The 18,997-nt window shown below is 46.3% G+C and overlaps 1 protein-coding gene across 1 annotated transcript in view; it reads left to right on the top strand.

The window, feature by feature from the left end:
- LOC115153750 (Down syndrome cell adhesion molecule-like protein 1) overlaps positions 1 to 18,997 on the top strand; it is a 137,582-nt gene that overhangs the window by 27,248 nt on the left and 91,337 nt on the right. The window contains exon 3 of the mRNA XM_029699334.1: positions 14,589 to 15,263. Coding sequence (XP_029555194.1) covers positions 14,589 to 15,263 — 675 coding nt within the window. The remainder of the gene's footprint in view (positions 1 to 14,588; positions 15,264 to 18,997) is intronic.

Raw genomic sequence — 18,997 nt, 5'->3', positions numbered from 1 at the left:
ATCCTAAGCTGGTATAGAGGTTAGAGGACAGAGGGACAGAAGGAACTGATACTAAGCTGTTATAGAGGTTAGAGGGACCGAGGGACGAAGGATACTGATACTAAGCGGTATAGAGGTTAGAGGGACAGAGGGACCTGAAGGAACTGATACTAAGCTGGTATAGAGGTTAGAGGGACAGAGGGACAGAAGGAACTGATACTAAGCTGGTATAGAGGTTAGAGGGACAGAGGGACAGAAGGAACTGATACTAAGCTGGTATAGAGGTTAGAGGGACAGAGGGACAGAAGGAACTGATACTAAGCTGTAGAGGTTAGAGGGACAGAGGGACAGAAGGAACTGATACTAAGCTGGTATAGAGTTAGAGGGACAGAGGGACAGAAGGAACTGATACTAAGCTGGTATAGAGGTTAGAGGGACAGAGGGACAGAAGGAACTGATACTAAGCTGGTATAGAGGTTAGAGGGACAGAGGGACAGAAGGAACTGATACTAAGCTGGTATAGAGGTTAGAGGGACAGAGGGACAGAAGGAACTGATACTAAGCTGGTATAGAGGTTAGAGGGACAGAGGGACAGAAGGAACTGATACTGAGCTGGTATAGAGGTTAGAGGGACAGAGGGACAGAAGGAACTGATACTGAGCTGGTATAGAGGTTAAGAGGGCTGAGACAGAGGGACAGAAGGAACTGATACTAAGCTGGTATAGAGGTTAGAGGGACAGAGGGACAGAAGGAACTGATACTGAGCTGGTATAGAGGTTAGAGGGACAGAGGGACAGAAGGAACTGATACTGAGCTGGTATAGAGGTTAGAGGGACAAGAGGGACAGAAGGAACTGATACTAAGCTGGTATAGAGGTTAGAGGGACAGAGGGACAGAAGGAACTGATACTAAGCTGGTATAGAGGTTAGAGGGACAGAGGGACAGAAGGAACTGATACTAAGCTGGTATAGAGGTTAGAGGGACAGAGGGACAGAAGGAACTGATACTAAGCTGGTATAGAGGTTAGAGGGACAGAGGGACAGAAGGAACTGATACTAAGCTGGTATAGAGGTTAGAGGGACAGAGGGACAGAAGGAACTGATACTAAGCTGGTTATAGAGGTTAGAGGGACAGAGGGACAGAAGGAACTGATACTAAGCTGGTATAGAGGTTAGAGGGACAGAGGGACAGAAGGAACTGATACTAAGCTGGTATAGAGGTTAGAGGGACAGAGGAAGAAGGAAATGATACTAAGATGTATAGAGGTAAGGACGAGGACTGATGAACTAAGCTGGTATAGAGGTTAGAGGGACAGAGGACAGAAGGAACTGATACTAAGCTGGTATAGAGGTTAGAGGGACAGAGGGACTGAAGGAACATACTAAGCTGGTATAGAGGTTAGAGGGACAGAGGGACAAGGAACTGATACTACGCTGGTATAGAGGTTAGAGGGACAGAGGGACTGAAGGAACTGATACTAAGCTGGTATAGAGGTTAGAGGGACAGAGGGACAGAAGGAACTGATACTAAGCTGGTATAGAGGTTAGAGGGACAGAGGGACAGAAGGAACTGATACTAAGCTGGTATAGAGGTTAGAGGACAAAGGGACAGAAGGAACTGATACTAAGCTGGTATAGAGGTTAGAGGGACAGAGGGACAGAAGGAACTGATACTAAGCTGGTATAGAGGTTAGAGGGACAGAGGGACTGAAGGAACTGATACTAAGCTGGTGTAGAGGTTAGAGGGACAGAGGGACAGAAGGAACTGATACTAAGCTGGTGTAGAGGTTAGAGGGACAGAGGGACAGAAGGAACTGATACTAAGCTGGTGTAGAGGTTAGAGGGACAGAGGGACAGAAGGAACTGATACTAAGCTGGTGTAGAGGTTAGAGGGACAGAGGGACTGAAGGAACTGATACTAAGCTGGTATAGAGGTTAGAGGGACAGAGGGACAGAAGGAACTGATACTAAGCTGGTATAGAGGTTATAGAGGACAGAGGGACAGAAGGAACTGATACTAAGCTGTATAGAGGTTAGGCAGAGGGACTGAAGGAACTGATACTAAGCTGTATAGAGGTTAGAGGGACAGAGGGACAGAAGGACTGATACTAAGCTGGTATAGAGGTTAGAGGGACAGAGGGACAGGAGGAACTGATACTAAGCTGGTATAGAGGTTAGAGGGACAGAGGGACAGAAGGAACTGATACTAAGCTGGTATAGAGGTTAGAGGGACAGAGGGACAGGAGGAACTGATACTAAGCTGGTATAGAGGTTAGAGGGACAGAGGGACAGAAGGAACTGATACTAAGCTGGTATTGAGGTTAGAGGGACAGAGGGACAGAAGAACTGATACTGAAGCTGGTATAGAGGTTAGAGGGACAGAGGACAGAAGGAACTGATACTGAGCTGGTATAGAGTTAGAGACAGAGGGACAGAAGGAACTGATACTAGCTGTATAGAGGTTAGAGGGACAGAGGGACAGAAGGAACTGATACTAAGCTGGTATAGAGGTTAGAGGGACAGAGGGACTGAAGGAACTGATACTAAGCTGGTATAGAGGTTAGAGGGACAGAGGGACAGAAGGAACTGATACTGAGCTGGTATAGAGGTTAGAGGGACAGAGGGACAGAAGGAACTGATACTGAGCTGGTATAGAGGTTAGAGGGACAGAGGGACAGAAGGAACTGATACTAAGCTGGTATAGAGGTTAGAGGGACAGAGGGACAGAAGGAACTGATACTAACTGTATAGAGGTTAGAGGGACAGAGGGACAGAAGGAACTGATACTAAGCTGGTATAGATTAGAGGGACAGAGGGACTGAAGGAACTGATACTAAGCTGGTATAGAGGTTAGAGGGACAGAGGGACAGAAGGAACTGATACTAAGCTGGTATAGAGGTTAGAGGGACAGAGGGACAGAAGGAACTGATACTAACTGGTATAGAGGTTAGAGGGACAGAGGGACAGAAGGAACTGATACTAAGCTGGTATAGAGGTTAGAGGGACAGAGGGACTGAAGGAACTGATACTAAGCTGGTATAGAGGTTAGAGGGACAGAGGGACAGAAGGAACTGATACTAAGCTGGTATATAGGTTAGAGGGACAGAGGGACAGAGGTTAGAGGGACAGAGGGACAGAAGGAACTGATACTAAGCTGGTATAGAGGTTAGAGGGACAGAGGGACAGAAGGAACTGATACTAAGCTGGTATAGAGGTTAGAGGGACAGAGGGACAGAAGGAACTGATACTAAGCTGGTATAGAGGTTAGAGGGACAGAGGGACTGAAGGAACTGATACTAAGCTGGTATAGAGGTTAGAGGGACAGAGGGACAGAAGGAACTGATACTAAGCTGGTATAGAGGTTAGAGGGACAGAGGGACAGAAGGAACTGATTACTAAGCTGGTATAGAGGTTAGAGGGACAGAGGGACATGAAGGAACTGATACTGAGTGTATAGAGGTTAGAGGGACAGAGGGACAGAAGGAACTGATACTAAGCTGGTATAGAGGTTAGAGGGGACAGAGGGACAGAAGGAACTGATACTAAGCTGGTATAGAGGTTAGAGGGACAGAGGGACAGAAGGAATGATACTAAGCTGGTATAGAGGTTAGAGGACAGAGGGACTGAAGGAACTGATACTAAGCTGGTATAGAGGTTAGAGGGACAGAGGGACAGAAGGAACTGATACTAAGCTGGTATAGAGGTTAGAGGGACAGAGGGACAGAAGGAACTGATACTAAGCTGGTATAGAGGTTAGAGGGACAGAGGGACAGAAGGAACTGATCTAAGCTGGTATAGAGGTTAGAGGGACAGAGGGACAGAAGGAACTGATACTAAGCTGGTATAGAGGTTAGAGTGACAGAGGGATGAAGAACTGATACTAAGCTGGTATAGAGGTTAGAGGGACGAGGGACAGAAGGAACTGATACTAAGCTGGTATAGAGGTTGAGAGGACAGAGGCAGAAGGGAACTGATACTAAGCTGGTATAGAGGTTAGAGGGACAGAGGGACAGAAGGAACTGATACTAAGCTGGTATAGAGGTTAGAGGGACAGAGGGACAGACGGAACTGATACTAAGCTGGTATAGAGGTTAGAGGGACAGAGGGACAGAAGGAAAACTGATACTAAGCTGGTATAGAGGTTAGAGGGACAGAGGGACAGAAGGAACTGATACTAAGCTGTATAGAGGTTAGAGGGACAGAGGGACAGAAGGAACTGATACTAAGCTGGTATAGAGGTTAGAGGGACAGGGGACAGAAGAACTGATACTAAGCTGGTATAGAGGTTAGAGGGACAGAGGGACAGAAGGAACTGATACTAAGTGGTATAGAGGTTAGCGGGACAGAGGGACAGAAGGAACTGATACTGAGTGGTATAGAGGCTTAGCGGGACAAGAGGGACTGAAGGAACTTGATTCTAAGCTGGTATAGAGGTTAGAGGACAGAGGGAGGACGAGAAGCACTGTACTGAGCTGGTATAGAGGTTGAGAGGACAGAGGGACAGAAGGAACTGCTGACTAAGCTGGTTATTAGAGGGTTAGAGGGACAGAGGGACCGAAGGAAACGGTTGCTACTAAGCTGGTATAGAGGGTTCGCGGACAGAAGGAACTGATTAACTAAGCTGGTTTTAGAGGTTAGAAGGGACAGAGGGACTGACGGCAACTGATACTCCAGCTGGTATAGAGGTTAGAGGGACAGAGGGACTGAAGGAACTGATACTAAGTGGTATAGAGGTTAGAGGGACAGAGGGACAGAAGGAACCTGCTACTAAGCGGTATAGAGGTTAGCGGGACAGAGGGACAGAAGGAACTGATACTAAGCTGGTATAGAGGTTAGAGGGACAGAGGGACAGAAGGAACTGATACTAAGCTGGTATAGAGGTTAGAAGGGACAGAGGGACAGAAGGAACTGATACTAAGCTGGTATAGAGGTTAGAGGGACAGAGGGGACAGAAGGAACTGATACTAAGCTTGGTATAGAGGTTAGAGGGACAGAGGGACGAAGGAACTGATACTAAGCTGGTATAGAGGTTAGAGGGACAGAGGGACAGAAGGAACTGATACTAAGCTGGTATAGAGGTTAGAGGGACAGAGGGACAGAAGGAACTGATACTAAGCTGGTTTAGAGGTTAGAGGGACAGAGGGACAGAAGGACCTGATACTAAGCTGGTATAGAGGTTAGAGGGAGCAGAGGGACAGAAGGAAACTGATACTAAGCTGGTATAGAGGTTAGAGGGACAGAGGGACAGAAGGAACTGATTACTAAGCTGGTATAGAGTTTAGAGGGACAGAGGGACAGAAGGAACTGATACTAAGCTGGTATAGAGGTTAGAGGGACAGAGGGACAGAAGGAACTGATACTAAGCTGGTATAGAGGTTAGAGGGACAGAGGGACAGAAGGAACTGATACTAAGCTGGTATAGAGGTTTAGAGGGACAGAGGGACAGAAGGAACTGATACTAAGCTGGTATAGAGGTTTAGAGGGACAGAGGGACAGAAGGAACTGATACTAAGCTGGTATAGAGGTTAGAGGGACAGAGGGACAGAGGAACTGATACTAAGTGGTATAGAGGTTAGAGGGGACAGAGGGACAGAAGGAAACTGATACTAAGCTGGTATAGAGGTTAGAGGGACAGAGGGACAGAAGGAACTGATACTAAGCTGGTATAGAGGTTAGAGGGACAGAGGGACTGAAGGAACTGATACTAAGCTGGTATAGAGGTTAGAGGGACAGAGGGACAGAAGGAACTGATACTAAGCTGGTATAGAGGTTAGAGGGACAGAGGGACAGAAGGAACTGATACTAAGCTGGTATAGAGGTTAGAGGGACAGAGGGACAGAAGGAACTGATACTAAGCTGGTATAGAGGTTAGAGGGACAGAGGGACTGAAGGAACTGATACTAAGCTGGTATAGAGGTTAGAGGGACAGAACATGGGAGGGGAATGATGGAGAGAGAAAATGTAAAAACCAAAAGGGAGAGGATTGATTGACAGCCTGCTGGCCACAGCACAAGCCACTCAGAGAAGGACCTGTCCAAACCCTGGTCCCAAACCCAGCCTGACCTAGAACACATCTGTAACACAGGCAGACACACAGCGAACACAGGCGAGGACACAGCCTTGCCCAAACACAGGGTCACTGAACTCTGTTACACACCACAGACCCTTCAGCCTCATCACCATGGTGAATTAAGGCCACTGACCTGTGTCCCTCCCTAGTTATACTTAACAACCTTAAATGATCCCTTATCCTTCATCCTGTTTGAACTGTATTGCCCACAAACACAGTATGTACTGTACATGTGTTTCATGTGACATCATAGAAGCACAAAACACTCCCACTAACGACAGTATCTATGCAGATGTTGCGGCTGCTGCTAGTTGCTATGCTATTCCTAAAGCATCAGCTGACTAGCCTGATGCTCTCTCCCTCCATCTTATTCTCTCTATTTCTGTGTCCTCTCTTTCTCTTCATGCCCTCTCTTCCTCCTCTCTCCTTCCTCCTCTCACCAAGTCCTCTGGTACCATGCTAAATATAGCTGCAGCAGCACGCTTCTTTCATGATCTCTCATTATGAAACCTAATTGGTGCCCTCCATTGATTAGACTTCATGCCAGTGCTTTAACAAGGTGTACCTCTTATAAACCAGCAGAATATAGCTGATGTGGGTGTACATATAGATTTCTCTGGGTCTATCCATCCATTCTATCCATTTCATATCATATATTGGATCTACCCAGTGGAGGTGAGATGTTCTGTTGAACCTGGACCAACCCCTTGTAGACACTTTTACAGTTCTCCTGGACTGTAGGTTCTCCACAACCTCTCTTGTCCTTGTTCCGCGACCCTTCCTCCCTCCCTCTCTCACTTCCTCTCTCCCTCTCTGTCCATCATTCACATCAGGGCAGACAGTCCCTCCCCCGCTCCTCCTGCTGTCAACATCTGTTTTCATATTCTGCCTCCCAACACCGACCTGCACTAATACATACTCCTACTAATACTAATACTAGCTAGAGCCAAGCCAGTGGAGGATTATGGAGAGAGATGGAGAGAGATGGAGAGAGATGGAGAGAGAGAGGGAGAGATGGAGAGAGAGAGAGAGAGGAGAGAGATGGAGAGAGATGGAGAGAGATGGAGAGAGAGAGGGAGAGAGATGGGAGAGAGAGGGAGAGAGAGGGAGAGAGATGGAGAGAGAGAGGGAGAGAGAGATGGAGAGAGATGGAGAGAGAGAGGGAGAGAGATGGAGAGAGAGATGGAGAGAGAGATGGAGAGAGAGAGGGAGAGAGATGGAGAGAGATGGAGAGAGAGATGGAGAGAGAGATGGAGAGAGAGAGGGGAGAGAGAGGGAGAGAGAGAGACAGAGAGACAGACAGAAAGAAAGAGAGAGCCTGTGATCTGAACTGCACACCAGCTGGGCGGTCACTACTCTCCACTTGCTCCTTGCTGCTGCTGCCTTCATTCCCTCATGACCCAAAATCTCACCCCAAGGGGACTAGGGATTAGCATTTACAAAACCATAGTAGCCCGTCCCATACCCAGGGAGTTATGTATGGTCAGGGAGTTATGGTTATGGAGGGGTTACATTCAGGAGGGGTGTGGTTCAGAGGTTCTGGTCTGGGGTTTAGGGTCAGGATGCCTTGGTGTTCTTGTGGTCTGGTTAGGGTGTTTGTGTAATGGTGTTACTACAACTTGGTTTAAAGTTAGAGCAGTTGGAGCATGATTAAATGGGGTTAGGGTTAGTAAATAAACAGTAAATAAACTACTTTCTAGATATCCAAAATGTTATGTACATTTGTCATTTTGGTGAACTATCTCTTTACTGCATAGCTACAGTGGGCTGTTATTCAAATGTAGGTGATACAATTTCCAACATAGCGTGATTTAATACATCTATTCACTGTTCCCATGTTTTATACAATCATCTAGGCATCGAATTATATGTCTAATGTATTTCTGTTTCTCTATGTAAAGTGGAAGTAGTAATGCATATTGATGTGTTGTTCTACTGCAGTAGGATTCTAACGTTAATGTAACAGTGCCTGTTCTCTACACTGCACTGCTGTTACCAGGGAGGGGGCTTCCAAAGCAGTTTCTTAGCAACCTTCAGATATGTCCTAGCTTCTCCTGATTTCACTAATGAGTTCATGCTCATTCAGGAGAGTGTCAAATATTGCATGAACATGTATGAACAGTGAATCACCACCAATACATTCAGATGGTTTCATTAAGCTGGGTTGTTATCTCTAGCACAGTGCTTTAACAGTACCACGCGTGCTGTAAATAGAGTTGTACACAAAACAATAGAATAGTGTCTGATGTTGATGTCATGGTGAAAGCTAGCCAATCATTTTTTTGGTTGATCCTGCTCAGAAATTGGGTTGCGTAGTTAATGATGAAAACAGATGTACTGTAGAATTAGTGTTATTGATGTGTTCAAGCAATAGACAAAACCAGAATCTGTTCCCAATATGTTTGAAAATGTATTGTTGTAGATTCAGTACATCTATATTATTAGTAGATTATTTTGAAATCCAAAATATAATATTAAAACTGTCACCTAACTTGTTTCTGTTAATGATTCTTACAACATTGACTACAGTCCAAAACTCATACTGTATATTCCACTGCATCTCTAGTATTCACTTGTTCCTAAACCAAAGAAAGATTGTAACACCAAATACTCTAAAATATAAAAATACGTGTTACTATATTTACAATGTTTCAGCGAGATCCGGGCTGGTTTAGTCTGGAGGGGAATGACCCCTGAGTAAAAGAAAATCAGAACAAGCTCTATTTTGGTGGCCTCTAGTACATTCTAATGCCTTGATTCCATCCGAAATACGCAGCTAAATCATTTAATACTTTAACGACTTTACTTCCAAGATTGGTAAAATTAGTTGTGGTATGGAGTAGAAAGACATGATTTTACAAATAAAATCACTGAAAATGTATGAATTTAGTGTATTGTTAGTTGTTTTGGATATCGCCTAGGCCTTTATGATCAGGACTATTTTCTAAGTAAGATAACCTTTTTTAACATTAAACCTGTCTTCTCTTGAGATTAAAGTCATATTTATAGTTTTTTTGTAATTTGGGTGAGCTGTCCCTTTAACAGTTTGGCTTGTCAATCAATAATTGTGGGTGGGATTGTCAAGGGAGGGGGCAGGATATTTGTGAGTCACAGAGTTGGTAGGGTTTCAGACCTGTCAATAAATCACTGTGGGTGGGACTTTGAGGGAAGGCGGTAGATTAGTAATCTAGTCAGAAAAACTAGTTTAGTCTAGTCTTTTGATTTATTTTATTGTGACAAAAACTTAAGAAAAAGGTTGTGTTCCCTGTAGAGAAATAATATAGAATTGCAGGTAATTGGTTTAAAATGTTCCAAAAATGATATACAATGTCAGACATGCATGAATAAATCTACAGGTATGATTGTAGAATGAAGCAGGTGTTAAATATGGGCTTTGCTACACAGAAAGCAGCAGTTGACTAGGCTACTCCATTGTCGACACTAATCAAATCAATAGACCTGTATTAATATATTTCATAATACCATATCATGTGTCATAAGATTAGCTTTTATAGCCTTCAATCTGTTTTCTTTTCTCAGGCTCTCTCCACTACCTATTGTTCCTGCAGTGAGGAGTTAACATCTTCATCTAATGTTTTCATCATTTATCTGCAGATAATCAAAAAGCATTAGTAGCCTACCAGTAAGCAAATCAGGGAGCAAAATGAACAGCTCTCTCACCGATGCGATTTGGTTCCGTTCACTTATAAGGGCCCCGAGGCTCCCGAGTGGTGCAGCGGTCTAAGGCACTGCATCTCAGTGCTAGAGGCGTCACTGCAGTCCCTGGTTCAGCGGTCTAAGGCACTGCATCTCAGTGCTAGAGGCGTCACTGCAGTCCCTGGTTCAGCGGTCTAAGGCACTGCATCTCAGTGCTAGAGGCGTCACTGCAGTCCCTGGTTCAGCGGTCTAAGGCACTGCATCTCAGTGCTAGAGGCGTTACTGCAGTCCCTGGTTCAAATCCAGGCTGCATTACATCCGGCCGTGATTGAGAGTCCCATAGGGCGGCACACAGTTGGCCCAGCGTCGTCCGGGGTAGGCCGTCATTGTAAGTAAGAATTTGTTCTGCAGTTCTTAACTGGCTTGCCTAGTTAAATAAAAAGAATGGACATTTAAAATAAATCTACTTTATGTTCATCACCTCCAGCACCACCCCAACATCAACATATGTGAAAATGGCGTGTTTCTGCTTTGTTGTAAAAAATATAGAGGAAGATAAGTGTTTCCAATGACATCATCAACCAATTAGAAGGCAATGCCTACTAATAATTGGTTAAAATCACACGATGCACACCGATGATGTCATCATTGGAAACACTTATCGTCCTCTTTCTTTTTTACTACAAAACAGCTGTTAGTCCGGGAACAACCCATCACTAGGCTACGCTGACAAGTCACTTTAACGGTCACTGTTAGTCCGGGAACAACCCATCACTAGGCTACGCTGACAAGTCACTTTAACGGTCACTGTTAGTCCGGGAACAACCCATCACTAGGCTACGCTGACAAGTCACTTTAACGGTCACTGTTAGTCCGGGAACAACCCATCACTAGGCTACGCTGACAAGTCACTTTAACGGTCACTGTTAGTCCGGGAACAACCCATCACTAGGCTACGCTGACAAGTCACTTTAACGGTCACTGTTAGTCCGGGAACAACCCATCACTAGGCTACGCTGACAAGTCACTTTAACGGTCACTGTTAGTCCGGGAACAACCCATCACTAGGCTACGCTGACAAGTCACTTTAACGGTCACTGTTAGTCCGGGAACAACCCATCACTAGGCTACGCTGACAAGTCACTTTAACGGTCACTGTTAGTCCGGGAACAACCCATCACTAGGCTACGCTGACAAGTCACTTTAACCCGGTCACTGTTAGTCCGGGAACAACCCATCACTAGGCTACGCTGACAAGTCACTTAACGGTCACTGTTTAGTCCGGGAACAACCCTCACTGGCTACGCTGACAAGTCACTTTAACGGTCACTGTTAGTCCGGGGAACAACCCATCCTAGGGCTACGCTGACAAGTCACTTTAACGGTCACTGTTAGTCCGGGAACAACCCCATCACTAGGCTACGCTGACAAGTCACCTTTAACGGTCACTGTTAGTCCGGGAACAACCCATCACTAGGCTACGCTGACAAGTCACTTTAACGGTCACTGTTAGTCCGGGAACAACCCCATCACTAGGCTACGCTGACAAGTCACTTTAACGGTCAGTGTTAGTCCGGGAACAAACCCATCACTAGGCTACCGCTGACAAGTCACTTAACGGTCCACTGTTAGTCCGGGAACAACCCATCACTAGGCTACGCTACAAGTCACTTAAACGGTCACTGTTAGTCCGGGAACAACCCATCACTAGGCTACGCTGACAAGTCACTTTAACGGTCACTGTTAGTCCGGGAACAACCCATCACTAGGCTACGCTGACAAGTCACTTTAACGGTCACTGTTAGTCCGGGAACAACCCATCACTAGGCTACGCTGACAAGTCACTTTAACGGTCACTGTTAGTCCGGGAACAACCCATCACTAGGCTACGCTGACAAGTCACTTTAACGGTCACTGTTAGTCCGGGAACAACCCATCACTAGGCTACGCTGACAAGTCACTTTAACGGTCACTGTAGGTCCGGGAACAACCCATCACTAGGCTACGCTGACAAGTCACTTAACGGTCACTGTTAGTCCGGGAACAACCCATCACTAGGCTACGCTGACAAGTCACTTTAACGGTCACTGTTAGTCCGGGAACACCCATCACTAGGCTACGCTGGACAGTCACTTTAACGGTCACTGTTAGTCCGGAACAACCCATCACTAGGCTACGCTGACAAGTCACTTTAACGGTCACTGTTAGTCCGGGAACAACCCATCACTAGGCTACGCTGACAAGTCACTTTAACGGTCACTGTTAGTCCGGGAACAACCCATCACTAGGCTACGCTGACAAGTCACTTTAACGGTCACTGTTAGTCCGGGAACAACCCATCACTAGGCTACGCTGACAAGTCACTTTAACGGTCACTGTTAGTCCGGGAACAACCCATCACTAGGCTACGCTGACAAGTCACTTTAACGGTCACTGTTAGTCCGGGAACAACCCATCACTAGGCTACGCTGACAAGTCACTTTAACGGCCCTGTTAGTCCGGGAACAACCCATCACTAGGCTACGCTGACAAGTCACTTTAACGGTCACTGTTAGTCCGGGAACAACCCATCACTAGGCTACGCTGACAAGTCACTTTAACGGTCACTGTTAGTCCGGGAACAACCCATCACTAGGCTACGCTGACAAGTCACTTTAACGGTCACTGTTAGTCCGGGAACAACCCATCACTAGGCTACGCTGACAAGTCACTTTAACGGTCACTGTTAGTCCGGAACAACCCATCACTAGGCTACGCTGACAAGTCACTTTAACGGTCACTGTTAGTCCGGGAACAACCCATCACTAGGCTACGCTGACAAGTCACTTTAACGGTCACTGTTAGTCCGGGAACAACCCATCACTAGGCTACGCTGACAAGTCACTTTAACGGTCACTGTTAGTCCGGGAACAACCCATCACTAGGCTACGCTGACAAGTCACTTTAAACGGTCACTGTTAGTCCGGGAACAGCCCATCACTAGGCTACGCTGACAAGTCACTTTAACGGTCACTGTTAGTCCGGGAACAACCCATCACTAGGCTACGCTGACAAGTCACTTTAACGGTCACTGTTAGTCCGGGAACAACCCATCACTAGGCTACGCTGACAAGTCACTTTAACGGTCACTGTTAGTCCGGGAACAACCCATCACTAGCTACGCTGACAAGTCACTTTAACGGTCACTGTTAGTCCGGGGAACAACCCATCACTAGGCTACGCTGGACAAGTCACTTTAACGGTCACTGTTAGTCCGGGAACAACCCATCACTAGGCTACGCTGTACAAGTCACTTTAACGGTCACTGTTAGTCCGGGAAACAACCCATCACTAGGCTACGCTGACAAGTCACTTTAACGGTCACTGTTAGTCCGGGAACAACCCATCACTAGGCTACGCTGACAAGTCACTTTAACGGTCACTGTTAGTCCGGGAACAACCCATCACTAGGCTACGCTGACAAGTCACTTTAACGGTCACTGTTAGTCCGGGAACAACCCATCACTAGGCTACGCTGACAAGTCACTTTAACGGTCACTGGTCTCGACATGGACTTCGAAACCTAAGAAAACACAAACAAGATCTTTGGTTTACTCCTGATGTGATACCATGAACATATCACTACATTATAGGATTTATAGCAAAGGGATCTAGGAGATTGACTTTATTCAGTCAGTTTGACACCTTTAATAATAAACTAGTCGACTCCGTGGCTGTATAGGCCTATGAAATACGCAAAAGAAAATAAATGATTCCGCCACAAAACAATAATGAAGTGGATTTCATTTCAATTCATTGTTACCATTGTACATTCACTCAAAGGAGGCCATGCTCATGCTCTCCCTCCTCCATGAAAAGAAATTTGACTGCAACCAACCACAGCACACAAAAATAGAACAGGTTCTGAGAGGACCGACAGCAGACTGACAGACCGGCAGTGTGTCGCTGTCATCTCTCGCTTTGTAACCTAGCGTCATAGCGTAAAAAGAACCAGAGCGCAGTCCCCACATCTGTTTTTCAGGGGAAATGGAAGTTAGGTTGAAAATACTCTATCCCTGAAAACCAGAAACATCCGCTTTCTGCTGACACTGCGGAGAGTGCTGGCTTTGTGACTGACAGGTGCCTGTCCTGTCAATAGATCACTAGAAGATGCATATAGTTCATTCTAGTGGGAGAATGGTATACAGGCTTTTCTGACAAGTGAATTAAAACTTTTTGATGTAAAAAAGCCTAGTTAATAATTAAGAGTCTATTGACGCACCCGTGCACCAATCTAAGAAACATAATAAAAAAATCCCCATCAAAATCCGTCAGTTTAAGCTAGAGAGATCAGTTTTTCCATGGTCTGCGTCTCAATCCACCGCATCCTCCTATGTCAGCTTTCAGAATGTGCGGTGGAAGGTGGCCGAGCTACAGCGATGTTTGGCAGACCGTGAGACATCCCGCAAAATCAGTCTTCTCACAAAAACGTTGGTAGCGTGCGAACGGTTTGGCCTACAAACTAATATGACCCCCACAAGTGTCCCGGGACTAGTCTGAAGGTAACCCATACAAATGAATAGAATGATAGATGTAGTTTTGTGTCCAAAAAAACAAAAATATTTCCTGAGATTTCTTATATCTCCTAGATATAGGACAGACACTTCAAAACCTAATTCCTTATGAAAAAAATGTTTTTATACCTAAAGGGGTCCTAAAATTCAGAATCAAATAGCTAAATGATCCATGGTATGACCATCTTAAAGGCTTAGACTTTTAAAGGGAATTAATGAAGTGGAAAAAGTGCCGGCTGACAATGAGTATGTTATCGGCCAGCACTTATGGAAAACACTGTCATCTGAATAAAATACCTCCTTGACACTTGGTCTCTCTCTGTATGATAGTGTTCAGGGAGCCGTACACTGTGCGTGTGGCAGACCAGCGCTCCATGCGGGGAAACGTGGCCGTGTTCAAGTGCCTCATTCCCACCGCCGTGCAGGAGTACGTCAGCGTGGTGTCCTGGGAGAGAGACACCGTTTCCATCATCCCAGGTAGGACAACACGGGAAATAGATGGGATGGGAGGGGCCAAGGGAAGGGAGGGGCCAGGGCACAGGGAGGGGTCAGGGGACAGGGAGGGGCCAGGGGACAGGGAAGGGCCAAGGGATAGGGAGGGGTCAGGGGACAGGGAGGGGCCAGGGGACAGGGAGGGGTCAGGGGAAAGGGAGGGGCCAGGAGACAGGGAAGGGCCAGGGATAGGGAGAGGTCAGGGGACAGGGAGGGGCCAGGGGACAGGGAAGGGCCAGGGGACAGGGAAGGGCCAGGGGACAGGGAAGGGCCAGGGGACAGGGCGGGGTCAGGGGACAGGGAAGGGCCAGGGGACAGGGGACAGGGAAAGACCAGGGGTCAGGGAGGGGTCAGGGGAGAGGGAAGGGCCAGGGGACAGGGAAGGGCCAGGGGACAGGGAAGGGCCAGGGGACAGGGAGGGGTCAGGGGAGAGGGAAGGACCAGGGGATAGGGAGGGGTCAGGGGAGAGGGAAGGGCCAGGGGATAGGGAGGGGTGTGTACGGGAGGACTGTGGTAAAATAAGTTAAGTCTTATGTTATTATTTGTCTGTAATGAAGTCCCCTCTGTAAGGGTGTTTGTGTGTAAGTTTGTGAATAAATGTGTCCAAATGCCGGCAATTTACAATGCATACATTGTGTGTGTGTGTGTGTGTGTGTGTGTGTGTGTGTCTTTGCACCTGACCTAACTCTAACTCCTGTCTGCTGTCTGCCTGCTTACTGTTCTGGATCGCTGACTCACCCCTACTCCAACTCTCTTCAGCCATCCCTCCCTCTCTTTTACTTTTTCTCTCTTCATCTTTCTCTCTCTTCTATCTCGCCTCTCCTCCATCTCGTTCTCTCTCACACTCCTTTGCTCTCTTCCTACATCTTCCCTCTCTTTCCCTCTCTCCGCCTTCACCACTCCCTCCCCAACCTTGTTTCTCTCCATCCATCTTTCTGGATCTATCCCGCCATCTACATTGATTGACTCCATTGATGTTCTTTTCTTTTTTTCTGTTTCTGTATCGTTGTCCTGATTTACATCCGTTGTGGCTTTTTCTGACATGCCAAAGAGCCTTTTACATTTTCCAACTTCTACAGTATGTTTACTGTACTTTCCTTTCTGTTGGGTATATTTCTACAATTTCTCCCAATATCCCTACAATTAGAGATGCTGGATGTCAATATCCCCACATTCATCTTCACTAACCTCATGTGTTAGCTGATGTAAGAAGGGCTATATAAATACATTTGATTTGATTTGATGTGTGTGTGTTTGTTTGTGTGTGTGTGTGTGTGTGTGTGTGTGTGTGTGTGTGTGTGTGTGTGTGTGTGTGTGTGTGTGTGTGTGTGTGTGTGTGTGTGCGCGCTGTCTGCACACATGTTAGTGTGTTCATTTGTTGTTTTTGTTATATACACTACATGACCAAAAGTATGTGGACACCTGCTCGTCGAACATCTCATTCCAAAATCATGGGCATTAATATGGTGTTGGTCCCCCTGCTTGCTGCTATAACAGCCTCCACTCTTCTGGGAAGGTTTTCCACTAGATGTTGGAACATTTCTGCGGGGTCTTGATTCCAATCAGCCACAAGAGCATTAGTGAGGTCGGGCATCGATGGTGGGCTCACAGTCTGCGTTCCAATTAATCCCAAAGGTGTTCGATGGGGTTGAGGTCGGGGCTCTGTTCAGGCCAGTCAAGTTCTTGTACACAGATCTCGACGAACCATTTCTGTATGGACCTCACTTTGTGCACAGGGGCATTGTCATGCTAAAACAGGAAAGGGCCTTCCCCAAACTGTTGCCACAATGTTGGAAGCACAGAATTGTCTAAAATGTCATTGTATGCTGAAGCATTAAGATTTCCCTTCACTGGAACTAAGGGGCCTAGCCCGAACCATGAAAAACATCCCCCAAACCATTATTCCTCCTCCACCAAACTTTACAGTTGGCACTATGCATTGGGGCAGGTAGCGTTCTCCTGGCACCTGCCAAACCCAGATTTGTCTGTTGGACTGCCCAATGGTGAAGAGTAATTCATCACTCCAGAGAACTGCTCCGGAGTCCAGTGGCGGCGAGCTTTACACCACTCCAGCTGACGCTTGGCATTGTAGGCTTGTGTGCAGCTGTTCTGACATGAAAACCCATTTCATGAAACTCCCGACCAGTTATTTTGCTGACGTTTACTTCCAGAGGCAGTTTGGAACTCGTTAGTGAGTGTTGCTACTGAGGAAAGACGATTTTTACTCGCTATGCGTTTCAGCACTTGGCGGTCCAGTTCTGTAAGCTTGTGTGGCCTACCACTTTGTGACTGAGCCATTGTTGATCCTAGATGTTTCCACTTGACAATAACAGCACTCACAGTTGCAGGGCAGAAATTTGCAGGGCAAAAATTTGACGAACTGACTTGGAAAGGTGGCATCCTATGACTGTGTCACGTTGAAAGTCACTGAGCTCTTCAGACAGGCCATTGTTTGTCTTTGGAGATTGCATGGCTGTGTGATCGATTTTATACACCAGTCGGCAATGGGTGTGGCTGAAATAGCCAAATCCACAAACTTTTATATATATATATATATATATATATATATATATATATATATATATATATATATACACTGCTCAAAAAAATAAAGGGAACACTAAAATAACACATCCTAGATCTGAATGAATGAAATAATCTTATTAAATAGTTTTTTCTATACATAGTTCAATATGCTGACAACAAAATCACACAAAAATAATCAATGGAAATCCAATTTATCAACCCATGGAGGTCTGGATTTGGAGTCACACTCAAAATTAAAGTGGAAAACCACACTACAGGCTGATCCAACTTTGATGTAATGTCCTTAAAACAAGTCAAAATGAGGCTCAGTAGTGTGTGGCCTCCACGTGCCTGTATGACCTCCCTACAACGCCTGGGCATGCTCCTGATGAGGTGGCGGATGGTCTCCTGAGGGATCTCCTCCCAGACCTGGACTAAAGCATCCGCCAACTCCTGGACAGTCTGTGGTGCAACGTGGCGTTGGTGGATGGAGCGAGACATGTCCCCCCAGATGTGCTCAATTGGATTCAGGTCTGGGGAACGGGCGGGCCAGTCCATAGCATCAATGCCTTCCTCTTGCAGGAACTGCTGACACACTCCAGCCACATGAGGTCTAGCATTGTCTTGCATTAGGAGGAACCCAGGGCCAACCGCACCAGCATATGGTCTCACAAGGGGTCTGAGGATCTCATCTCGGTACCTAATGGCAGTCAGGCTACCTCTGGCGAGCACATGGAGGGCTGTGCGTCCCTCCAAAGAAATGCCACCCCACACCATGACTGACCCACTGCCAAACCGGTCATGCTGGAGGATGTTGCAGGCAGCAGAACGTTCTCCACGGCGTCTCCAGACTGTCACGTCTGTCACATGTGCTCAGTGTGAACCTGCTTTCATCTGTGAAGAGCACAGGGCACCAGTGGCGAATTTGCCAATCTTGGTGTTCTCTGGCAAATGCCAAACGTCCTGCACGGTGTTGGGCTGTAAGCTCCTGATGTACTGGCCTGTCTCCTGGTAGCGCCTCCATAATCTGGACACTACGCTGACAGACACAGCAAACCTTCTTGCCACAGCTCGCATTGATGTGCCATCCTGGATGAGCTGCACTACCTGAGCCACTTGGGTGTGTTGTAGACTCCGTCTCATGCTACCACTAGAGTGAAAGCACCGCCAGCATTCAAAAGTGACCAAAACATCAGCCAGGAAGCATAAGAACTGAGAAGTGGTCTGTGGTCACCACCTGCAGAACCACTCCTTTATTGGGGGTGTCTTGCTAATTGCCTATAATTTCCACCTGTTGTCTATTCCATTTGCACAACAGCATGTGACATTTATTGTCAATCAGTGTTGCTTCCTAAGTGGACAGTTTGATTTCACAGAAGTGTGATTGACTTGGAGTTACATTGTGTTGTTTAAGTGTTCCCTTTATTTTTTTTAGCAGTATATATATATATATATATATATATATATATATATTGTGTGTATACATGTATTTGTCTATTTGTGTGTTTAGGTGAATTTATTACATCAATACCTTCATTATCATGGATATTACAACAGATAACAATAAACGTCTCCAATGCTGTGATGTGAAGTGAAACTCTGACAATAACAAAGTGGAAGGTGGAGAGGGAGAGATCAGAGGGGAGGAAACAGAGAGGAGAGAACAGAGAGGAGAGAACAGAGAGGAGAGAACAGAGAGGAGAGAACAGAGGGGAGGAAAC

The sequence above is a fragment of the Salmo trutta genome, chromosome 19, assembly GCF_901001165.1.
Source record: "Salmo trutta chromosome 19, fSalTru1.1, whole genome shotgun sequence".
Classification (NCBI taxonomy): Eukaryota; Metazoa; Chordata; class Actinopteri; order Salmoniformes; family Salmonidae; genus Salmo; species Salmo trutta.
This window is presented reverse-complemented; position numbering and strand designations above follow the sequence as displayed.